General features: G+C 40.7%; 1 protein-coding gene across 1 annotated transcript in view; it reads right to left on the bottom strand.

The window, feature by feature from the left end:
* Window positions 1–6,923: 6,923 nt before the first annotated feature.
* Window positions 6,924–22,161, bottom strand: part of hephl1a (hephaestin-like 1a) — a 141,020-nt gene continuing 125,782 nt past the window's right edge. Inside the window, exons 18-20 of the mRNA XM_072577820.1 lie at window positions 17,887–18,049; window positions 14,679–14,729; window positions 6,924–10,201 (exon numbers count right to left, since the gene is read on the bottom strand). Of these exons, the coding sequence (XP_072433921.1) occupies window positions 10,002–10,201; window positions 14,679–14,729; window positions 17,887–18,049 (414 nt within the window). The 3' untranslated portion in view covers window positions 6,924–10,001. The remainder of the gene's footprint in view (window positions 10,202–14,678; window positions 14,730–17,886; window positions 18,050–22,161) is intronic.

Here is a 22,161-nt window from a genome sequence, read left to right as displayed (position 1 = left end):
TGATTTGGAGATGCCGGTGTTGGACTGGGGTGTACAAAGTTAAAAATCACACAACACCAGGTTATTAAACCTGTTGGACTATAACCTGGTGTTGTGTGATTTTTAACTTTGATCAGTTCTTGCCTTTTCAAATGCATGTAAATCCTCTCTCTTAGAATCCCCTCCAATGACTTACCCACCATGGGCATTAGGTAACTGGTCTATAGTTCTCTGGCTTTTCCTTGAAACCTTTCTTAAACAATAGCACAACATTAGCCACCTTCCAGTCTGTGGCACATTACCCATGGCTGTTGATGATACAAATATCTCCAGTGGAGGCCCCACAATTTTTTCCCTAACTTCCCACAATGTCCTAGGATAACACATATAATATGGACTCTTTTCAAGAAATTACTATTTACTTCCCCAAGTTCCCTAGTTTCCACATATTTCTCCACAGCAAATACTGACAAGAAATATTTGTTTAGGATTTCACCATCTCCATAGTTACTCTTTTGCCCTTAATATACCTATAGAACATCATTGGGTTCTCCTTTACATTATCTGCCAAAGCTCTCTCATGGACCCTTTTTGACCTCCTGATTTCTCTCTTAAGTGTACTTCTACATCCCTATATTCCGCAAAGAATTCATTTGATCCTAGCTGCCTGTACTTGACATATCCTTCCTCCTTTTTCTTGACCAGAACCTCAATATCTCTAGTTATCTTATGTTCCCTACTCGTGTCAGTCTTGCCCATCACTATAACTGGTATGTGCTGGCCCGGAACTCTTCTTATCTCACTTACCAGACATCCCTTTTCCTGTGAAAATAGTTTCCCTATCTACTTTTGAAGGCTCCTGTCTAATCCCATTTAAAGTAGCCTTGACCCAATTTGGAACTTTAACTTGCAGACCAGGCCTATACTTTCCTATAATTGTTTTAAACCTAATAGAATTATGGTTCCTAGTGGTCCTCAGACACTTGCTCTGTCTGATTTCCCAAGAGGCAGATGAGTTTTGCCCCTTCTCTAATCAGGCATATTGATTGAGAAATTTATCTCCAGCCAAGCCCTTAATAATATGGCAGTCCGAGTATAAGCTTGGGAAGTTAAAATTCCCTGCTATTACAACTGTATTATTCCTACAGCTATCTTTGATCTCCCTACATATTTGCTCATCAATTTCCCACTGACTATTGGGGACCTATATTACAATCTCACCAAATTGATTACCTCTTTCTTATTTCTCAGTTCCACCCACATAGCCTCACTGGACAATACCTCAGAAATATCCTCTCTATGTACTGCTGTGATATTATGTTTAACCAAGAATGCCACTCACCCTCCTTCTCTTCTGCTCCTCCCTCAGCCATGTTTCTGTAATAGTAATGATATCCCAGACACACAAATCCATCCATGCCCAGAGTTCATCTACCTTATTATCTCTTAGCCCCCTTGCATTGAAATAAATGCAGTTTAGTTCATCAGTCTCCAGTCTGCTCTTGCCTGCCTGATCTATTTAAATTGTTACCTTATGTACTAGCCCTAACATTCTCTTATTGTTCCCAATGATCCAAAAAAATCTGAATCCCTGCCCCCTGCACCAGCTCCTCAGCCATGCATTCATCTGCTCTATCCTCCTATTCCTAGCACCTAGCACCACAAGTAATCTAGAGACTCCCAGCCTTGAAGTCCTGCTTTGTAACTCCTGTCTAACTCCCGATATTCATTCTGCAGGATCTCATCCCTTTTTCTATCTATATATTGCTACGAAAGCTTAAAATGACCTCCAGCTGCTCGCACCCCTCTAAGAAATTCCTGCAACCACTCCAAAGATTCCTTGACCCCAGCACCACAGAGGCAATATACCATTCTGGTGTCTTGCTCACAGCTGCAGAAACATGTTTGTGCCCCTAACCAGACAGTCCCCTATCAACATTGTTTGCTTGGGCTTTGCCATACCCTGGTTTACAGCAGACCCAGTCATGGTGCCACAGACCTCACTGCTTCTGCTGCTATTTTCCCTAGAGACCAAAACAGTATGCTTGTTTGAGGGGGATAGCCACAGGAGACCTGTGGATTACCTACACTACCTGGCTTCCTCTCCAGTCACCCATCACCTGATGAACCTTCAATGTGACCACCTCCCTCAATCTATCACACTCTGCTTTCTGTATGCTCCAACTCATCCATGCATATATTCAATATCTTACCGTAAGATTAGTGAAGACCAGTGGGCAGTAGCAGTAGCATAATGGGGCATGATTGATGACATGTAACAACCATTTATTTTTCTACATTTCTGACTGTGGAATGAAATGGAAAAGGACTACCTTAAAAAAACACAGATTATGGAAATGAGTACTGCACATTTTAAAAGCAGCCCACCTGACAATCGTTTTGAGTGCTATTTCCACTGGAATTTGTTCAAGTATTGGGGAAGGTTACTGTCGATAGCATGTACATAAAGAGAGATTCAGTGGGGAATAAGTAGCTGATTAGTCTGTGTAATGGTGATTATAGCCTTGACAAAGGCCTTCTGCATCTCAACAAAAATGTGCTTGGTTCCCAGGTACCTGAAGAGCTCAAGCGTTTAAACATCTGGTCAGCCATTGAATTTTCAAAAAGGAAGGAGCTGTCCTTTTATCTATTGTAAAAGACAGCTTATTTCCCTTCATCACTTGTGATAAACAGTGGCTTTTATCCAATAAGTCAGAATCCTTACAAGCCTGGACCGTTCACCCTGTGCCTTCTGCAAGCAAATGAAAGTACATAGAGAATGAAGATCCTGAGAAGACAAAAGGATCATCTCTGTAAACCCTGAGGACAAGACACATTCATCTCCTTCCTAGTCTTTCCCTCTGCACATAACATTTAAAAAAAAAGATGTGTGTTTGCAAGTGTGCATTGGAGAAGTTTTATAATGGAATTCAAGTTTTAACTAATATGTCGACAGTTCATAGTTGTTCATCTGTAGCTAAAATCTATTTATTTGTTGTAAATTGTAATTCTTCTTAAGTAGAGAAACATGGTTCATGCTTTCTGTCAACCTGGATCTAAAGGAAAAGATAAATTAGGGACATTTGTGTACTTTCAGAAGATCTTAAACTTTTGTGATGAGGCTAGTAATAGCAGGGCTTTCAAAAGCTATTTCTTTTCGTAATCATCAGGATAAATCCAAAATGCCACAACAATTTATAAAGTTAGAACCCACTGGGAAAGTATACTGAATAACATACCCATTGGACGCAGAATCACCATGAAAACTAATGAAAGCATGCAAAGTTCCTGATTTACTTGTTTGTTAGAAGCCAGTTATCATAAAAAACTAACCAGGTTCCTGTCCTTAACCATCGCTACCATTTATTAGAAATAAGTAAATAGCTATGAACTATCAGCATCTGATTGTATTAGTTACACAAAAAAACCCTATAGACATATTCAGGCAGTCAAAAAGGATAGAAAGAATGAGTAACAATTCAATAGTACTATTCCACAGGCTTCTTTCAGTTTGCCAGTTATATCTGTTGTTCAATCTCCTTTTCCCAGATTCTTTAATTTCTTTGCAAGACGCGCAGGGTGATTGGTACACTAACTGCCAAGTCTCTTAGCTACTGCTAAAAGGCAACAATCTGCAGTGACTAGTAGGATAAAATAACTTCAAGCTTCAGATATTTTATTGCAGACAGACAAACAACCTGCCCATCCACGAATTTTTTAAAAATCTGTGGCTCACACCAACAAGCTGTTCAGTTACTCATGTAGCAAACAGTTATCATCAGGCCAAAATACTTTTGACCACTAAAACCAATCAGAACTTGTTGCCAGCTAAATCCTACCACTCAAACAAAGTAGCTGTTTAAATACTGCACACAATGAGTTTCAGTAACTTAATTTTAGGAGGTGAGGAATTCCTTCCATTGTCCTGGGTTATAATATAGTTCTTTTTCCATTCTTAGTCCACACTCTAAATTACAGAAAATAAAATGATGCAATCTTTATCATACTACAAAAAAAAAGTGTGCTGACTGATTGGACAAGGCATTACCACAACAAAGAAAGAGAGAGAGAGCTATAAGCTTTCCAGGTCCTCAGTAGCTCAAAACAGGTACAAAGTTTGGCTTTATTCATTTTGTTTCCAGAGAATGGGTTGCTGCCTCTGAAATTATGTTGCACAGGGTGTATACAGTTTCAGTAGTAGCTGTCCAAAGTGAATCAGACAAAAAAAATGTAGAAAGACAATCGTGCTGAGTACAACTTGGAAGAGCCAACATCAAACCTAATGGGTTGAATGGAACCCCTCAGTGCTGCTTATTCTTTGATACTAAACTATGAAAAATTTTCAGATTTTTAACAAAACAACATTTGGTTGCTCTATTTTTGAAACAGAATTTGTCAATTACATAAAATTTTGTGTCACATTATCCACACTACAATTACAATTAGTTGTCCTTCAAACTTAAACGTGTTGTTTCATTACTATCCAAAAAGGCAATCCAACACAATTCTTTATGAAATGAGAATTCATTATCTTTGCTTTGGAAATCCTCCTTCATTCTTGTTGAATGACATCAAAATATGCCCAACTCTTAAAAACCAAAGTTCATCTACTCTGACCCAGGATTAATCAATGATCATTTAGATATGGGTTAGATCACATTCTAGTCATGTAACATTTCTGTACTTAGCTAGAATTGTATTAATTATGGTGGGAATTCTGAGATTGGCTGTAGCTTCGCAAACTCATCCTCAAGTTCTTTAATATAGAGACAATTAAGGGTGTAACATTATATACACAAATAAGAAAAGATATTAATAGATACACACATTATATAATCCCAATAGAGTGCTCTTATAATGTGTAAGCTTTTGAAAGGGTGAATATAGGACCATAGCAGGGAGTGTGCAGATCCTCCTATATCTATATGGTCTTGAGGAGAAAGTGAGGACTGCTCTCAGGAGGACCAATTTCACATAGAACATCCCAGATGGCCTCCTTCTTCCAAGACCATAATTTCCCCCTTCCACGTGGTCGACGATGCCCTCCAGCCAATCTCCTCAGTTTCCCACACCTCCATCCTTGAACGCCAGGCCTCTAATTGCAACAAAGGACAGAATTCTCCCCCCCCACCCCCACCAATCTCCAGATACATTGCATCATCTTCTGCCATTTCCGCTACCTACAGACCTCCACATCAGGCATAAATTTCCTTCCCCACCTCATCTGAGTTCCGGAGAGACCAACCCCTCTATGACTCCCTTGTTAGGTCCATGCCCACCCCCCCCCCCCCGCCCCCAACAACCCACGCTCCACTCCCAGTGCCTTTCCCTGCCACCACAAGTGCAAAACCTGCACCCACACTTCTCCCCTTATCTCCATCCAAGGCCCCAAAGGATCCTTCCACATCTGACAGATTTACTTGTACTTCCATACACATCATCTACAGTGTCCGTTGCTCCTGATGTGGTCTCCTCTACATTGGAGAGATAAGACGCCAATTTGCAAAACATTTCAGAGAACATCTCTGGGACACATGCAGTCCATCTCCCCCTCCCACTCCGGCAAGGACATGCAAGTCCTGGGCCTCCTCCACCGCCTAGAGGAAGAACACCTCATCTTTTGCCTTTGGTCCCTCCAAACACACGGGACCAGTTTTCTCATTTCCCCTCTCCCCCTTGTCCCAGATCCAATTTTCCAACTCAGCACCGCTGTCTTTAACTGTCATACCTGTCCATCTTTGTTCCAATCTATCTGCTTCATCCTCCTCTCTGACCGATCACCTTCACCCCCACCTTCATCTTCCTGTTGCATTTTCAGCTACTCCCTCCTCAGCCCCATTGCCCCTCCCATTAATGTCTCAGCCCTCTTGGACCACAAGCCTCATTCCTGATGAAGAGCGTATGCTCGAAACATCGATTCTCCTGCTCCTCGGATGCTGCCTGACTGGCTGTACATTTCCAGCACCACACTCTTCGACTCATTCCTTTCTCTAGCCATTTATTGATGCCCATTTCAATGCACATTTTCTCGCCTAGACTCCACATACTTTTTTATATATGTACCTCCTCTCTCTTTTTGCTTCCATACAAACACTTACCTGCTATTCACAATAGCTACACTACAACTGGAAATCTAATTGCAATGCATAAGATGTTAGTTATTTTTAAAGCTTACCTGTGGACTAGGAGCAACACTCTTGTTCCTCATGGCTTTGCAGGAATACGTTGGGCCTCTTATCTTCTGAATTTCTCCCATTTATCCCCAAATGTTAACCTCCCCCAATCAGCCCCTAGCACTCTCTTGTGATTTATCTCACCAGCAAACATTTCTGGAGGTTCCTGGCAATTATCCAATCCACTTCCAAACCTCTACAACTTCTGTTCTTCTTGTGGATATGTTATTTTTACAAGTGAATAGGGTAGGATTCAATGTTGGAGCATGCTAGTGAAACTCAGGACTCATAGGCCTAAAGGCTAGTGAATCACTTGACATTAGATCCTGCATTACTGATAACTACTCACTGACTAAATCAGGGCTTCACTAAAAATGGAAAGTTTAAAAATGGGCTATCGGAAATGAGAAAAAAAATGTTAAGCTTGTTGCAGAAGTGGGGAAGAGACAACTGAAGCTGGTCTCAATCTTAGTGATTGAGGGCAGAGAGGAAGGGTTTAACAATGATTGGTTATGAAGGAAAATGATGAGAATTAATTTGTTCTTCAAAAAGAAAGAAAGTTTGAGAGGATAGTGAACCAAATCATACTTGATACAGTGCAGTCAGATCAGTTGACTCGTGATAAAACCATTTTGCCAATATCCTGAAAACTGCATTCTCTTATTAACGATGCAAAGGTTAAAGGTATTATTGTGCCTTCAGATAGTAACAACTCTTCTTACACAAAGAATGTTAAAAATATGAAAATAGCATATGAAAAGTGTCGTAATTTTAATTTTTAAAAGTACCTTTTATACATAACTACAAGAAAACCTTATATTAGGTCCTCCTGATATTTAGTTTTAACTGTCTTTTGAATTCTGATTTATTTTTAACGTAGTGAGATTAGCAACATGCAATCATGTGTTTACATAGATATAAACCAGCATTGACAAGGGGGCTCCTTTCATAGTCCTCCAACTTACAATCAGCACACACACCACCTACTGCATGATTTCCCTTGAGGACAGTTCCTTTGTCTGCCCAAATGAATCATGTTTCTTGGCCTCCAGCAATTTCATCTTCCTGTGGAATTTTAGGCCAGAATAGATCGGAACTTTTCAGATATAGCACAGAAGTTAAAATGATCCAGGTCTGATGCCATGATAGAAACATAGAAACCTAGAATATAGGTGCAGCAGCAGTAGGCCTTTCAGTTCTTAGAGCCTGCACCAGCATTCAATATGATCATAGCTGATCATGCAATCTCAGTATTCCATCTCTGCCCTCTCCCCACACCCCTTGATCCCTTTAGCCGCAAAAGCCACATCCAACTCCCTTTTGAATATATTTAATGAACTGGTCCCAAAAACTTCCTGTGGTAGAGAATTCCACATGTTCACAACTCATCTCAGTTTTGAATGGCTTACCCCTTATTTTTACACTGTGACCCTTTGTTCTGGACTTCCCCAACACTGGGAACATTCTTCCTGCATCTAGCCTGTCCAGTACGATCAGGATTTTATATGTCTACAAAAGATGTACCTGCCATAGAGACAGTACAATGAGGACTCATCAGACTGATCCCTAAGATAGTAGGATTTTACTATGGTGAAAGATGAAACAGTCTGTGCTTTTAGAAACTGCATTTTAGGAGAATGTGAGGGTAATCTCATCCAAACCTCTTACTGGGCTCTTTAGGGTAAACATGGAAGGATGTTGTGATGAGGAAGGGATAATATTCTAGAAAAGTGGAACACTGTTTCAAAATAAAAGGAAGGCCATTATGAACTGAAATCAAGAGAAAGTCTTCAACTCAGATAATAATAGATTTTTGGAATTTTCTCTGGGCTGAGAATGCTCAGTCATTGAGAATGCTCAAGGCTAAGGTGAAGAAATTTCTACACATTTAAACAACATAGGATACAGGGATAGTGCAGGAATCATGTTAAGGTAGAAGATTATCAAATGGTGGTGCTAGCTCAAAGAGTTGAATGGTCTACTCCTGCGCTTATATTTTTACTTTTATGGAAATCTGATCTCATTCCTCAAGTTTTCTGAAAGGATTCTGGGGTTAAAACAAAACTAAATGTCCACTGTAAGAAACATTTGAGTCTACTGTGAAACCATAGGAGGATAAGACAGAATACAGCACCCAGTACAATAGCAGCCATTTAATTCCCACTGTCAACATCCTGGACTTTACTATTCAAGAGAAACTGATCCCCAGTAGCCATATTAATATTGTAGGTATAAGAGCAGGTTGGATGCCAGGCTTACTTCCTGTGGTGAGTAACTCACCTCCTGACTCTACAGGACCTTTCCATCATCTCAAAAGGTACAAATCAGAACTTTGAGTAAACACTCTCCATTTGGCTGAATGAGTGCAGCTCCAACAACACTCAAGCAGCTCAATATCATCTAGGACAAAATAACCTGGTGGCGTGATATCCCATCCACCATCTTAAACATTTCTTCCCTCTATCACCAATGCAGAATGTCAGCAGCGAGTATCAAATGAAAGATGCACTGCAATAACTGGCCAAGACTCTAAAAATAGTATGTTCCAAACCTGCAGCCTCTGCCACTTAGAACATTCAGAGCAGTCAGATTCATGGAAGCACGACCATATGCAACTCACACATCAACCCATTTGGAACTAAATCATTAGTGCCACATTAATCCTGGGTAAAATCCAAAAACACTCTCTTTAACAGCACTAAGCACTGCACTGCATAGTCATCCAGCCACACAGTCCCCATGGAAACAGACACCTTGGTCCAACCAGTCCGTACCGAACATAATCCCAAACTAAACTAGTCCCACCTGCCTGCTCCTGGCCTATATCCCTCTAAACCTCTCTCTTCCATGTACTTAACCAAATGACTTTTAAATGTAGTTGTGCCCACATCCACCACTTCCTCAGATCGTTCAATCCACAATCGAACCACCCTGTATAAAAAAAACTGTGCCGAGTGTCTTTTTTAAAATCTCTCTGCTCTCACCTTAAAAATGTGCTCCCAGTTTTGAAATCCTCCATCCTAGGAAAGAGAGACCTATAATTAACCTCATCTATACCCCTCATGATTTATGGACTACAGTATTTGAAAAAGGTTGCCCAACCACTGTCTCAAGTGTAATTAGGGATAGGCAACATTTATTGCCATTGCCAAAGTTCAATACGTCCAAGGAATGAATGGGAAAAAAAAATTCTACATGGACAATTTTCTTTGGTTGGTATTGGTTCATAGGGGACCCAAAGCATTTGGTAAACTCAAAACAAGAGAATGGAGCAATGAATTGGTCAATTTTAATTGCTTATTTTAACATTGCCCATCAATCTTAATTCTAAAATGACAAGGCTGACCTTAAGGCTGAAGGATAGAAACAGGAATTGAGGCTGGGTCTCCAGATCCTGGTCCAAGTAAAGAGGTGGGTTGCAGGCCAGATGCTAGTTTTGGGAGGGACAGAAAATATGGAGAAGGGGAATCTTGAGAAGGAGCAGTAAGTTCAGACCAATTAAACAACTCAAGATTTTAACTTATCCTGGGCATGATTCCCACCTGGTGGGTGGCTGGAGTATTGGGAATTTTAAAGTTAGCCTGTGTAAAAAACAGCCTATTCTGAAAAGATGAAAGAGAAAGTCACTTAATGCTAATTCTTTGCTTTTAATTTTAGAATTTGATTTAGCTTGAAGTTAACATTTATATTTCATGATTTTATTCAATTTTGCAATTCTAAATATAATTACTGGATTCTATCATGACAAATCCAAACATCAGAAGGCTTAGAAGAACATTAACTTATGTGAAAATAATTTTTCTTAAACCCTTGAATATAATCATAAAACAGTCACAAAGCTGGAACAAATTAAATGCTATTCATTGGAATTGAGGACTGAGTTATGTGCCGAAAGGACTTCCTTCCATGTAAGTAAATAATAACACAAAGGAATACCAAAGAAATCAACAATAAAAATACACCAATAATGAGAAGCAATGCCAGCATTAGTTTGACTTCCTTTTTCGTGAGGGTGTTTCCCAGGAAATGTATCTTTAATTCAGAGCCATCTGTGAAAACAAAAAGATACTTTTAAAAATATCTTTGCATAATACCACATTAAGTACTTAAGCAGTTAAGACCTTTAAAAAAATAAAATTCAAAGCATTTCTTTCTTGGTATGTGTGTGTATAATATACTTTACATGTCCTATTGCGTTGTGAATATTCAATTTGCTGAAATCCTTTCCATTTCCATAAAACATCTCAAGCTAAATGCTCCATCCATTCACTAACAGAAAATCCAGCTAATCAAGTTTTCCTGACAACTTTCTGACCAAAGCCTATACCATTAAGTAATCAACAATATTTAAACAATACTCAACCACTTTCTGGATTGTACTCAAAATCTAATGCACATATTAAATATACATTACTTCATAGTCTATGTGTAGGCTCATTTCAGACCATGAGATAACGTCATTTACTTGCATTACCAAAAAAACCATTTGTGTTTCTTGACAGACGACAAACAAAAATTATTTTCTCTCTCATGGAAGACACTGGATTGGAGGCAAATTCAGATAGCCCCCAAAAAAGGAAACATTGCACTATTCATCTGCGTTCTTTTTTTCCAATGAAAACAGCACACAAGTATTTCAGAAGAGAAGCAAAATCATCTAACACCAGAATGAGACCAAGCGAGCCACACCTTTTAAAGTGGAAGCGTATTTTGAGTGGAGGAGGTGCTGCATGTCATTCTGAGAACAGTCAAAAGGGAAAAGACTCAAGAATGGAACAAAACAAGATACATTAGGCTTTAAGATTTTCCAATAATGCGCGGGAGGCCCTGATGCTCAAGGTGGGCAGGAAGAGAGCTATTCTACTCACAGAAACAAAACTTCTCCAACAACAGAGCAGTCAATAGGAACTGACAGTCATCACAGTCAATAACAGCAACATAGCCTTGGGAACCTCATAGCTTACCATTACCTTCTCAAGCTGAAAATATGTTGCTGGAAAAGCGCAGCAGGTCAGGCAGCATCCAAGAAACAGGAGAATCGACGTTTCGGGCATAAGCCCTTCTTCAGGAATGAGGAAAGTGTGTCCAGCAGGCTAAGGTAAAAGGTAGGGAGGAGGGACTTGGGGGAGGGGCGTTGGGAATGCGATAGGTGGAAGGAGGTCAAGGTGAGGGTGATAGGCCGGAGTGGGGTGGGGGCGGAGAGGTCAGGAAGAAGATTGCAGGTTAGGAAGGCGGTGCTGAGTTCAAGGGATTTGACTGAGACAAGGTGGGGGGAGGGGAAATGAGGAAACTGGAGAAATCTGAGTTCATCCCTTGTGGTTGGAGGGTTCCCAGGCGGAAGATGAGGCACTCTTCCTCCAACCGTCGTGTTGCTATGGTCTGGCGATGGAGGAGTCCAAGGACCTGCATGTCCTTGGTGGAGTGGGAGGGGGAGTTGAAGTGTTGAGCTACGGGGTGGTTGGGTTGGTTGGTCCGGGTGTCCCAGAGGTGTTCTCTGAAATGTTCCGCAAGTAGGCGGCCTGTCTCCCCAATATAGAGGAGGCCACATCGGGTGCAGCGGATGCAATAGATGATGTGTGTGGAGGTGCAGGTGAATTTGTGGCGGTTATGGAAGGATCCCTTGGGGCCTTGGAAGGAAGTAAGGGGGGAGGTGTGGGCGCAAATTTTGCATTTCTTGCGGTTGCAGGGGAAGGTGCCGGGAGTGGAGGTTTGGTTGGTGGGGGGTGTGGATCGGACGAGGGAGTCGCGGAATGAGTGGTCTTTTCAGAACGCTGATAGGGGAGGGAAGGGGAAATATATCCCTGGTGGTGGGGTCCGTTTGGAGTTGGCGGAAATGACGGCCGATGATACGATGTACATGGAGGTTGTTGGGGTGGTAGGTGAGGACCAGTGGGGTTCTGTCCTGGTGGCGGTTGAAGGGGCGGGGCTCAAGGGCGGAGGAGCGGGAAGTGGAAGAGATGCGGTGGAGGGCATCGTCGACCACGTCTGGGGGGAAATTGCGGTCCACAAAGGGATGCGCAACAAATGCTAGGCTAGACTAGAGCATCCACACTCCATGGAAGAATAAATGAAATGAATCTGGCTGTAGAATCAGAGCACCTCTGACACAGAACAATTACTTGGCACATCTTGTCTGTGCTGGCTGAAAGATGAGCCATCCAGCCTAAACTCACTTTCCAGGATTTGGTCTGTAACCCTGTAGATTAGGGACACGATCGTACAGAACTTGAAAGTGACATGAGACATTTGATGAACTGACAAGAGCGGGCAAGTTCAGTAAATACATCTTCAAATGGCATGGTCTTTAAACCCAAGCCAGCGGTTTAGGTTTAAACCAACTCAATTCATCACATGCTCTTTATTCACTTTTCCATATTCTCTTTCAAACACGACTCTTAATTCCCATTCACAGCTTTACCTCACTCTCATTCAATTTATACTAATGCATGCTTAATTTCCATATCTCTCAGCTTATATGGTCAGCTACATCAGCATTACAGCCATGTCACCCTTACAAATCGCCCCACGCTCAATGGTATTTCTCTCTCTTATGGGGTATTGTGATGCACAGCATGTCCTTGTCACCATGGAGAAGTTGGTGCTCACCAACATTGGAATGACTATGCCTGAAGCCATGAGCAGCAGCTGGGATGCAAGGATGGAAAATGACAGCATGCTGGTATCTAATTACCATTCTCATTCCACAATGTCTTATCATTTAAAAAGTGCAAATTGGCTAAACATGCATCTAGGAGAAAGGGAGGACTGCAGATGCTGGAGATTAGAGTCGAGAGTATGGTGCTGGAAAAGCAGCATCCGAGGAACAGGCGAATCAACATTTCGGGCAAGAGCCCCTCATCAGGAATGAGGCCTCATTCCTGGTTTGATTAGATCAGATTCCCTACAATATGGAAATTGGCCATTTGGCCCAACAAATCCACACAGACCCTCCCAAGATTAACCCACCCAGGCCCATTCCCCTACCCCTATCTTTATCTCTGAATAATGCACCTAATACTATGGGCAATTTAGCACGACCAATTCACCTGACCTGCACATCATTGGATTCTCTGGGAGGAAACCCATGCGCATACGGGGAGAATGTGCAAACTCCACACAGACAGTTGCCCAAGGTGGGAATCAAACCCTGGTCCCTTGCTCTGTGAGGCAGCAATGCTAACCACTGAGCCATTATGCCGCCTCAAAGGATAAAGGATGAAGGGCTTTTGCCGATGATTCCCCTGCTCCTTGGATGCTGCCTGACCTAAATATGCATCTATTCAAAAGCTAGAGGTAAAACTTTCAAGTGATGAGTTACCAGGCATGAATGACCTGCAGCCAGTGCAAGGAGAAAGGATCAAGCAGATGTAAACCTTGAAAGGACAACATCTACTGCAGAGGAATCAGATGAGGATTGTCATGAGATGATGAATGAAAAAGGCTGACGGTATGCACAATGAAGTGTCTAGTACATTGCCAGACATGTGAGAAATGATTCCACCATTGTAACAGAGCATGGAAAGTAGAGTTTGCAATGAGGAAGTGGTAGCCAATTTTTAGACATCATTCACAGACTAGATTCTTGACAGACAAGGGAGACAAAGGATATTGCAGGTAAAACTGTGAAGCAAAGGCCATAATCAGATAAGCCATGATTTTCTCAAATGGCTGACATTAAATGTGAAATGTCATCAAAACCAAAACCTGCTCGTCTTCAGTTCATTTTCCCAATTAACTTATACCCAATCAAGAAATTTTATGGTAAGGTACTTGATAAGAGGTAGGAACCTGGCAAACAGCGTTTCTTCTTAAATTTCAAAAGCAAGTACTTGCTGCATTGTTCTTATAATGATACTGCTTTAAATGATGCTTCCATTCATTTGTGTGCACCTTCTCAAAGTGCAGTTGCACTTTCAAGCAGAGGAAGGTATGCTGTGTTACTGAACCATCTTAAAGCCCATTTCTTACTGCCAAAAAGAGGGCAGCTTATGGTTAAAGTGTAGGGGACTCTAAAAACAGCAAAAGGAGTAACTGTGGCTGAACAGTATGTAACCATGAAAGCAGTAAAATTGAGGAAGGTCAACTGGGGCAAAGGTGAGCTCACATCAGTCTGGGAGGAGGTGTGCTCCTGTCAGTCTGGCAGGAGATGTACTCAACTATATTTGATATGGCTGCATAGCTCTCCTTACACTTATGTTAGCCAGGTATGCCTGGGTTTCACACTAGTGTCATAAGTAGCCAGTCAGCATATATCCCTCATCATCTATTAATCATCTTCTGGTCTATTGTTTTGGCTCAAATATTGATGGTACAATGGAATGCAAAAGAAAGAGTTAAAATATCCAGCGTCAACTTGCAGAATGCACTGACCTTCAGGCAAGAACAACTTAATATTAAATAAGGATACATAATCACATCTCAGCAGAGCCATCTGCAATGTCTCTTCACGTTCTGACTCAAAAGTCAACATGCTACGATGCAGATATATTCATATATCTTTCTCATTATACCATTCCAGATACATACCATTTGTTGTAGCCATTGTAAGTTGACTTTCCAAAGTAGTCCTTCCATAGTCTGTAAGAAAAGAAAATATCAAATAATACATTGTCAAAGGCAGAACCTAACATTCGCTGGTAAAAAAAAACTAAGACCATAAGAAATAGAAACAAGAGTAGACCGATTGGCCCCTAGGTCTTGCTCCACCATTCAATAGGTTCATGGCTGGTCTGACATTCCTCATGTTCACTTTCCTGCCCTTTCCTTATAACTCTAGATTCCTGATCAATCTCAATCTTAAACATACACAAGGACTCTGCTCCACAGCACTCAACACTCTAAGAAAAAAAATTCCTCCTTACCTTCATCTTAAATTGTACCCCCTTTATACCGAGGCTATGTCCTCTGGTGCTAGATTCTGCCATGAGGGGAAACATCTCAGCATTTACCCTGTCAAGCCTCTTAAGAATCCTAGATATTTCAATGAAATGACTTATTCTTCTAAATTCCAGTGAGTACAGTCCAAACCTGTTTAATATTTGCTTATTCAGGCAATTGACCTGACTGGGGATCATCCTTGTGAATCTTCTCTGAATTGTATCCAATTAAATTTCATCTTTCCTTAATTAAAAGGACTAAAACTGCTCACTGTGCTCCAAATGTGATTGCACCATCACCTCGTACGATTGCAGTAAGACTTCTCTACTCTTACATTCCAATCACCTTGAAATATGGGGCAACACCCCATTTGCCCTCCTGCACGCTAGCTTTCTTTGTTTTATAGCTTTCTGCAGTTTTTCCTCAATTTAAACCATACTTTTTTTTGTTATCCCTGCTAAACTGAACAACTTCACATTTTCACACATTATACTTTTAATTGCCAACTTCTGCCCACTTAACCTATCAAAACCTCTCTGAACTATTTGTATCCCTCTCACAATCTACCTTCCCACCTATTTTTGTGTCATCCAGTATATTTGCTTCCTTCCTCTAAGTCATTAATATATATTGTAAACAGTTGCAGTCCCAGCATTAATTCTTGTGGAACCCCACTGTCACATATTACCAACCTGAAAAAACAAACCCTTATCCTCACTTGCTGTTTTCTAGCCATTAGCCTATTCTCTATTCATGCCAATATACTACCTCCAATACCATGGCCTCATTGCTTACAATTTAAGCTTTTGTGAGCTAGCTTATTGAATGCCTTCTGGAAGTCCACATGTATATAAATAAAATACTGATTCCCCTCTATCCACATTTTTTTTGAGAAAGTCTCAATCACTCTAATAAATTACTCTAACAAGAAGCCATGTTGACTCTACTTGGTTAATTATGATTTTTCAAATGTTCTGTTATTGCTTCCTTAATAACTGATTGCAATACTTTTCCAACAATAGCTGTTAAGCTAATTGACATTAGGTACATTTTTCTACCTCCCTTTCATGTGTTAGCATAATAAATCTTGCATGCCCCAGCTGCCCATTGCCATTTAAGTGGCTAATTAATGGTCAATTAAGGGCTTCATCCTGCCACTGCTGATATCAACCCAACAGCATGCAAACCATATAGGGAAAACAGCGATCAAACTCATGTGGAATGGCTCTTGCATATTCCTGAGGGATGCCTCGTTCACAGGGACATTATGACCTGGTTTCAGGAAGTGAACAGCAGCTGTGAATCTTTCTCTTGCCATTGTTGCTGTCCCCTTCATCCCCACTCCTGTCATTGTACACCTGTGGCCAGGAATCTAGTTGATTCTGAGCCAAGGGTAAATGTTACATAAGCTACAATGTTGTACTGCCCTGACACAACCACTCAATGGACCAGTCAGCATCTGGTTGATGGCAATTATTAGCAGTCAGAACTTCTGACCCTCGTGGTTTCACGTTTCACGTGCAATTCCGAGAAAGATGGCTATCCAAATCATCAGATGCCACCACTCAATATGAATTTTCCCAGCCCAGATGTGTGAAACCCAAAGTATGCAGAATAGATCTTGTAAAGAAAGATCTGAACTTTGTGCACTTCTTGAATAGACAGGTCTATTTTGGAATATGGTCTCTGGGCAACCTTGAGGGAGGCGAGGTGTATTTGAAATTGTTGAAAGTAGTCATAAATGCATACAGAATGTGATAAACTCAGCAATAGTCTAGTTCATTGAAACAGTCAACAGACCTGTCAAAAGCAACTGTCAGTAGAACCTATCAAAACTGTTAAGTTGTTCTGTGAACAGGGCCTATTAAAAGCAACTACTTTTGTAGTTGGAGCTGTAATTGTAGTTTTGGAGCTGTCAAGGATTAAAAGAGTAGTTTTTTTCAAAGATTCAAAAGGGCATCTACACTTAATAACTGCTTGTTTCTTCCCCACCCCCAAAGAATTTCCATTACCAGATTAGTTTTGCGTGACTAATTTCACAACCATCTACTAACACAGGGTGGTGAATGGCATTTCACAGTTTGATTGAGAGTTATATGTGATTATTAATTCTTTGAAATGGAACTGTATCTTTAATAGACATTTTTTATTGTATTTTACAGAATTTCATTTTATCTCATCTCTGCATGGGGTCAGAGGTTGATGCAGTTTCTGTCATGTGGAGGAATAGCCAACGGTTCCAAATAAAGATCAATGACCTTATCCACTCTGCCACCTCACACTATCCCTGCTTTTGCACCCACCTCCTACCAAAGCTCCTGCTCTATCACCACATGTTCCCTCGCCCACCCTAACCTCCAACACCACTAATCATTCATAGCCTTTGTGCTCTGCTATTTACTTGTCTAGGACATCCAACAATATTTTGCTCACCAACATCAACTTTCAGCACATTCAATCTCTCCTTTTCTCTCATTGCAGGAGAAGACAGTCCACAATAGAGCAGAAATGGCCTAGATGAGGGGACGGGTGGCAGATATCAAACCCTCAATCACTACAAGGAGTGAATCCACTAGACCATGTATGGTTAGATAGGAAGGTTAATATTAACGAGGCAAGTTGTGCTATTAATAAGGCAGTTAACAGGCTAGAATCCCCTTAATTAACAATTCACTGCTACCACACAAGAAATTTGCCTCAATAACCAGCAAATGCATGAAACAAGCAGCAAGTTGTATTGATCATTGAGATGAGCCTTGTCAAATTTCTTGTCTTATTCTGTCACAAATTGCACCATAGCCCACTTCACTGGAATCTCTCAGATTCCACCCAATGTTTCTTTTAGTCATGGACTTACCTGTATGATTCAGGATGGTATAAGTGGTTTCCATGCCAGCATGAATATGATCAGCTACATGACAATGCAACAGCCAAGTACCAGGATTTGATGCAATCATTTCTATGGTCTGGAATGTTCCAGGGAAAAGATCATACACGTCGGCTTTGTAATCGTTATCCATCTTTAAGAACATAATGCAAAATGATCAGTATAATCCTACAGAAAATGTGCCAGAAATTTTCAGAACTATTTCCCTGTGTCTGGCATATTACACTCAGTGTACTGCAGTAAAATGTGCTCTCTGCAGCAGGCTAATAATACATATCACATAGAATTCAATGGTGATCACTATCTAGCCTTGTGTGTGTGTAGAGGTGGGGTATGTGGTTATGGCTCTTAATTGTGTTTAATGGGATAAATATAGCAACGGAGCATATATCATATCAAAGCATTTTGCATTTCTGATTGGCCAGCAGCTTTCAAGCAGTGGTCCTGGGAATCGTGGCCACAACTGTAACCATACCTAATTCCTGAGTGCCCAGTGCAGGTAAGACAGGGCATTGGGATTAGGGTGTGTGGGAATGAGAGGTTGGTGGGAAGTGTGTAGTGATTAGAGCCAGCTGGATCTTGTTGACTACAGATCCTTGATTGGGGTTGTTAATCTGGCCAATGAGGAAAGCCCTATCTGACCAATATAACCAGGAGGGTTATATAGGTGGCTTGCTGGGGTCAGCAAAGTATGTAGTGTTTTTTTTTCTGTAATTGGACTGTCTTGTATGTACAAATTTCATTGTTACTGTTTTGTAATGATTGAAACTGGGATTTGAGGTTTGTCCTCATTTCCCTGAAAACTGGTTGGGGCCTGACTTTGCCATTCCTCTCCCTTGTAAAATTGCTGTTTCTCTGCATACAGCTGTTAATGTTATTTGTTTTGTAAACTGTATGTATTGTTTAAAAAAATATAACCAGGAGGTTTTGCTCCTGGGCCTGGGCAAACTGCAGAAGGAACATTTGATGTCTACTAATTCCCTCTAGCTGTTTGGGGAGAGGTGGGCACTGCAGGGAGTGAAGTGTTTTACTTCTTTCCCCAACTTTAGTTTGATTTAATCCCTTCCCTTCACTTTCTTGAGCATAGAGCATTGCCCTGTGATGATAAGGGCACTGTTTGTCACTGGCCACTCGGGTGTTTCCTTTCTTCCTGGTAGTGGAAGTTGAATAAAGATTTGTACACCTGTTTTCTTTCACTGTGTATCTCACACCTGTGTGCACATACACATCATAGGTGCTGGGGAAAATATAAGCAGTACTGCTGTTAAGCAATAGTGTGGGGAATAAAGGGGAAAAGAAATAGGAAAAAAAATAACCAGGAGATTTAGAATCCCCTTAGTCTAGGGGACAGACTCTGTGCTGGCTGGGCCACAATCAGTGTGTTGCTGCTGCTAAGGAGGAGAGTTTTTTTCTTTTCCCCCTGTCTAAGGTAGACATTTAACTTTTGGTTTTCTTTACTGCTTTTTGTGTTGTTTCTTCTTTTTTTTCCTTAATTTGAGCTGTGTTCAGCTGCACAAGCAGTTATCAAAAAATATATAACCAGTAGAAAATGAAAATTATGAAGGATCTCGTCCTGTCTGGCATCATTTGTAGAGAGAGAAATAGTTAACATTTAAAGTCCAGTATGATTCAGTTTCTACAGCATTTCCTGGTTTTATTTGTGACCCAGCTGCCAGTGTAATAGACTAGCAAATACCTTTGCCGTTTTTGATATTTTGGACAAGCATTTGAACTCTGTTTGCTTAGTTGGTGGAAGAAAAACACCTCCAAAGAAAGGGCAGGCCAAGTTTAACTTGTTCTTAAAAAAAACCCAGGAGAGGCCGGAAGGTGTTTCAGGGTAGACCGAGCATCGGAAAGGGCGTGGTGCAGATCAAGAGCCAGAAGGCGTGTAGGGGCGGGCTGCCTTTGAGTGGCCGGAAGGTGGGAGGGGCAGGTGGTTTGCTGGGTTGCCAGGCGTGTCCATGCTATATATACTGTTTTATTGTTCAGAATGTCTGTATGTGATGTGTTTACTGTTTCTTCTTGATTGATGTAAGGGGGGGTTCAAGGTTCATCCTCATTCCCTGTGAACTGGTTGTACAGTGAAGTTTGGGGTCTTGCTTTGCTGACCCCTTCCCCTGTAAACTGCTGTTCATGTTAACAGTTCGTTTGTAATTTGAACCGGTTAATAAAATTTATAAAAGGGGATTCAGTGTCTCCTCACTACAGGGACTGACTCTGAGCTGGCTGGCTGGCCACAACCAGTGGGCCGTGCACATGTAAATAAAGGATGACTTGGTTACAGGAAAAAGATATATAACTAAGAGATTCAGCTGCACCAACAACCACCACTATTACTACTGCTTCTACTGCTCGAGCCTACTTCTGTTGGAAAAAAAAAACTGAGGACTAATTCTGAGTTGGTTGGCCAGCCACTACTTAGTGTACTGTGCACATGTAAATAAAGGGTGACTTGGTGAGGGGATACTGGCCTCTGTGCAGTTATTTCAGAGTGATGTTGTATAAACCAGAAATGGCCCTTAATCTGCTATCAACTTTCCATATAAATGCTTCAATTGTGACAACAGGTGAGTCATCATAGGTCTTACTCACTACCCGTAAAGTTGTTGACATGTTGAGCAACAGGGTAGATGTTTGGGAAGTCAACGGTCATATTTTAACGGGCCTTCACCCAGTGATTCTAATAATCTGGTTAAAGATTTTTAAAATGGCATTAGGCTACATGCCATTTTTTAATCTAGCAAAGATACAAATGGATCTGATAGTTGTCTCCTGTGCTGTTAATTTTCTATTTCAATGCTTCACTCAATTAGTCTTTTGCTGAAATTTTTCATCTTATACTCATTAGGACTATTTGCAAGATATACCAAAGCAAAGGAAATGCAACACATGTACTCTATGAAAAGAGACTGCTGATTGGTTGGCAAGTGGATTCCATGGTAATGCCTCTACCTATCAGAATCCACTTGTCAATCAACAAGCACTTTTTTCATACAATATAAATGCTATGTTCCCTTTGCTTTAGTATTTTTCACAAATTCCCCTGGCTAGTGCAAATTGAAAAACTTCAGCAAAGTACAATGTTTTTCAGCAATTCTCCAATTCTGTACTAGCAAATGGCTCATAATCTATCCTTTATGATAATGTTTTAAGCAAGGATTGCACTATATCTAGAAAATTGGGCCTACAGCCATTGTAACTTAGAAATAAAAAAATCTTTTCCCAGAACCAAATAAAATGGTAAACACATGGCTCAAAGATTGGTGTGGGAAAAATGCGTTCAACTTCATGGATCATTGGCACAATTACTGGGGAAGGAGGGAGATGTTCCAATGGGAAGGGCTCCACCTGAATCACACTGGTGAATAGCATAAGGAAGGCTATAGATTGGACTTTAAACATTGGGAGGGTGGGTTCAGTGGCATAGAAAATTAAAAATCAAAGGTAGAGGAGATGGTAGGATGGTAGGATGGTAGGTTAGTGATGGGGTTGATTTTTTACTAGAAAATAAAAGAAAGGAAGGGACAGAATGTGTGAATATCATATTATAGCAAGGAACCATAAAATGTAGGGAAATTTGATAATAACAAATTTAAAGGTGCTGTACCTTGATGCTCAAAACATTCAGAATAAGGTAGATGAACTGATAGCACAAACTGAATATGATTTATAGTCAATAGTGAAATATAGGTACAACAAGATCAAAACTAGGAGCTTAATGTTCAGGGATATTTGACCTTTCAGAGAGATATGAGGGATAGAAATTGTGATAGGGTTGCACTGTTATTAAGAGATGAAATGAGGACAATTGTGAGAAACAATCTAGGTTCAGATGATGTACAGACCATTTGGGCAGTGATGAAAAAAAATAACAGGGGAATGAATACATTGGTGGGAGTAGTATGAGACCCCCAAATAGTGGCCAATCTGTGGAAAAGACTACAAATCAACAAATAATAGAATGTAAAAGGAATAGAGCAATAACTGATGGTGACTTTAATCAAGATGTTGATTTAGTAGCTTTGACAATGAAGTCAGAGAGTGCGTTAGGGACAGTTTATGAGACCAATATGTCATGGAGCCAATCAGGGAACAGGCTATCATGATTCTAGCAATGGGTTATGAGGCAGGTTTTATAAATGACCTCTGAGTAAAAGATTGCCTATGAAGTAGTGATCATAACCTAACAGAATTTAATATTCAGAACAAGAGTGAGAAATATAGGTTATAAAAACTATAACTGAA

This window comes from Chiloscyllium punctatum, chromosome 9, assembly GCF_047496795.1.
Source record: "Chiloscyllium punctatum isolate Juve2018m chromosome 9, sChiPun1.3, whole genome shotgun sequence".
In the NCBI taxonomy this organism is placed as follows: domain Eukaryota; kingdom Metazoa; phylum Chordata; class Chondrichthyes; order Orectolobiformes; family Hemiscylliidae; genus Chiloscyllium; species Chiloscyllium punctatum.
The sequence above is the reverse complement of the archived record's forward strand: the minus strand, read 5'-3'. Positions and strand labels throughout refer to the sequence as shown.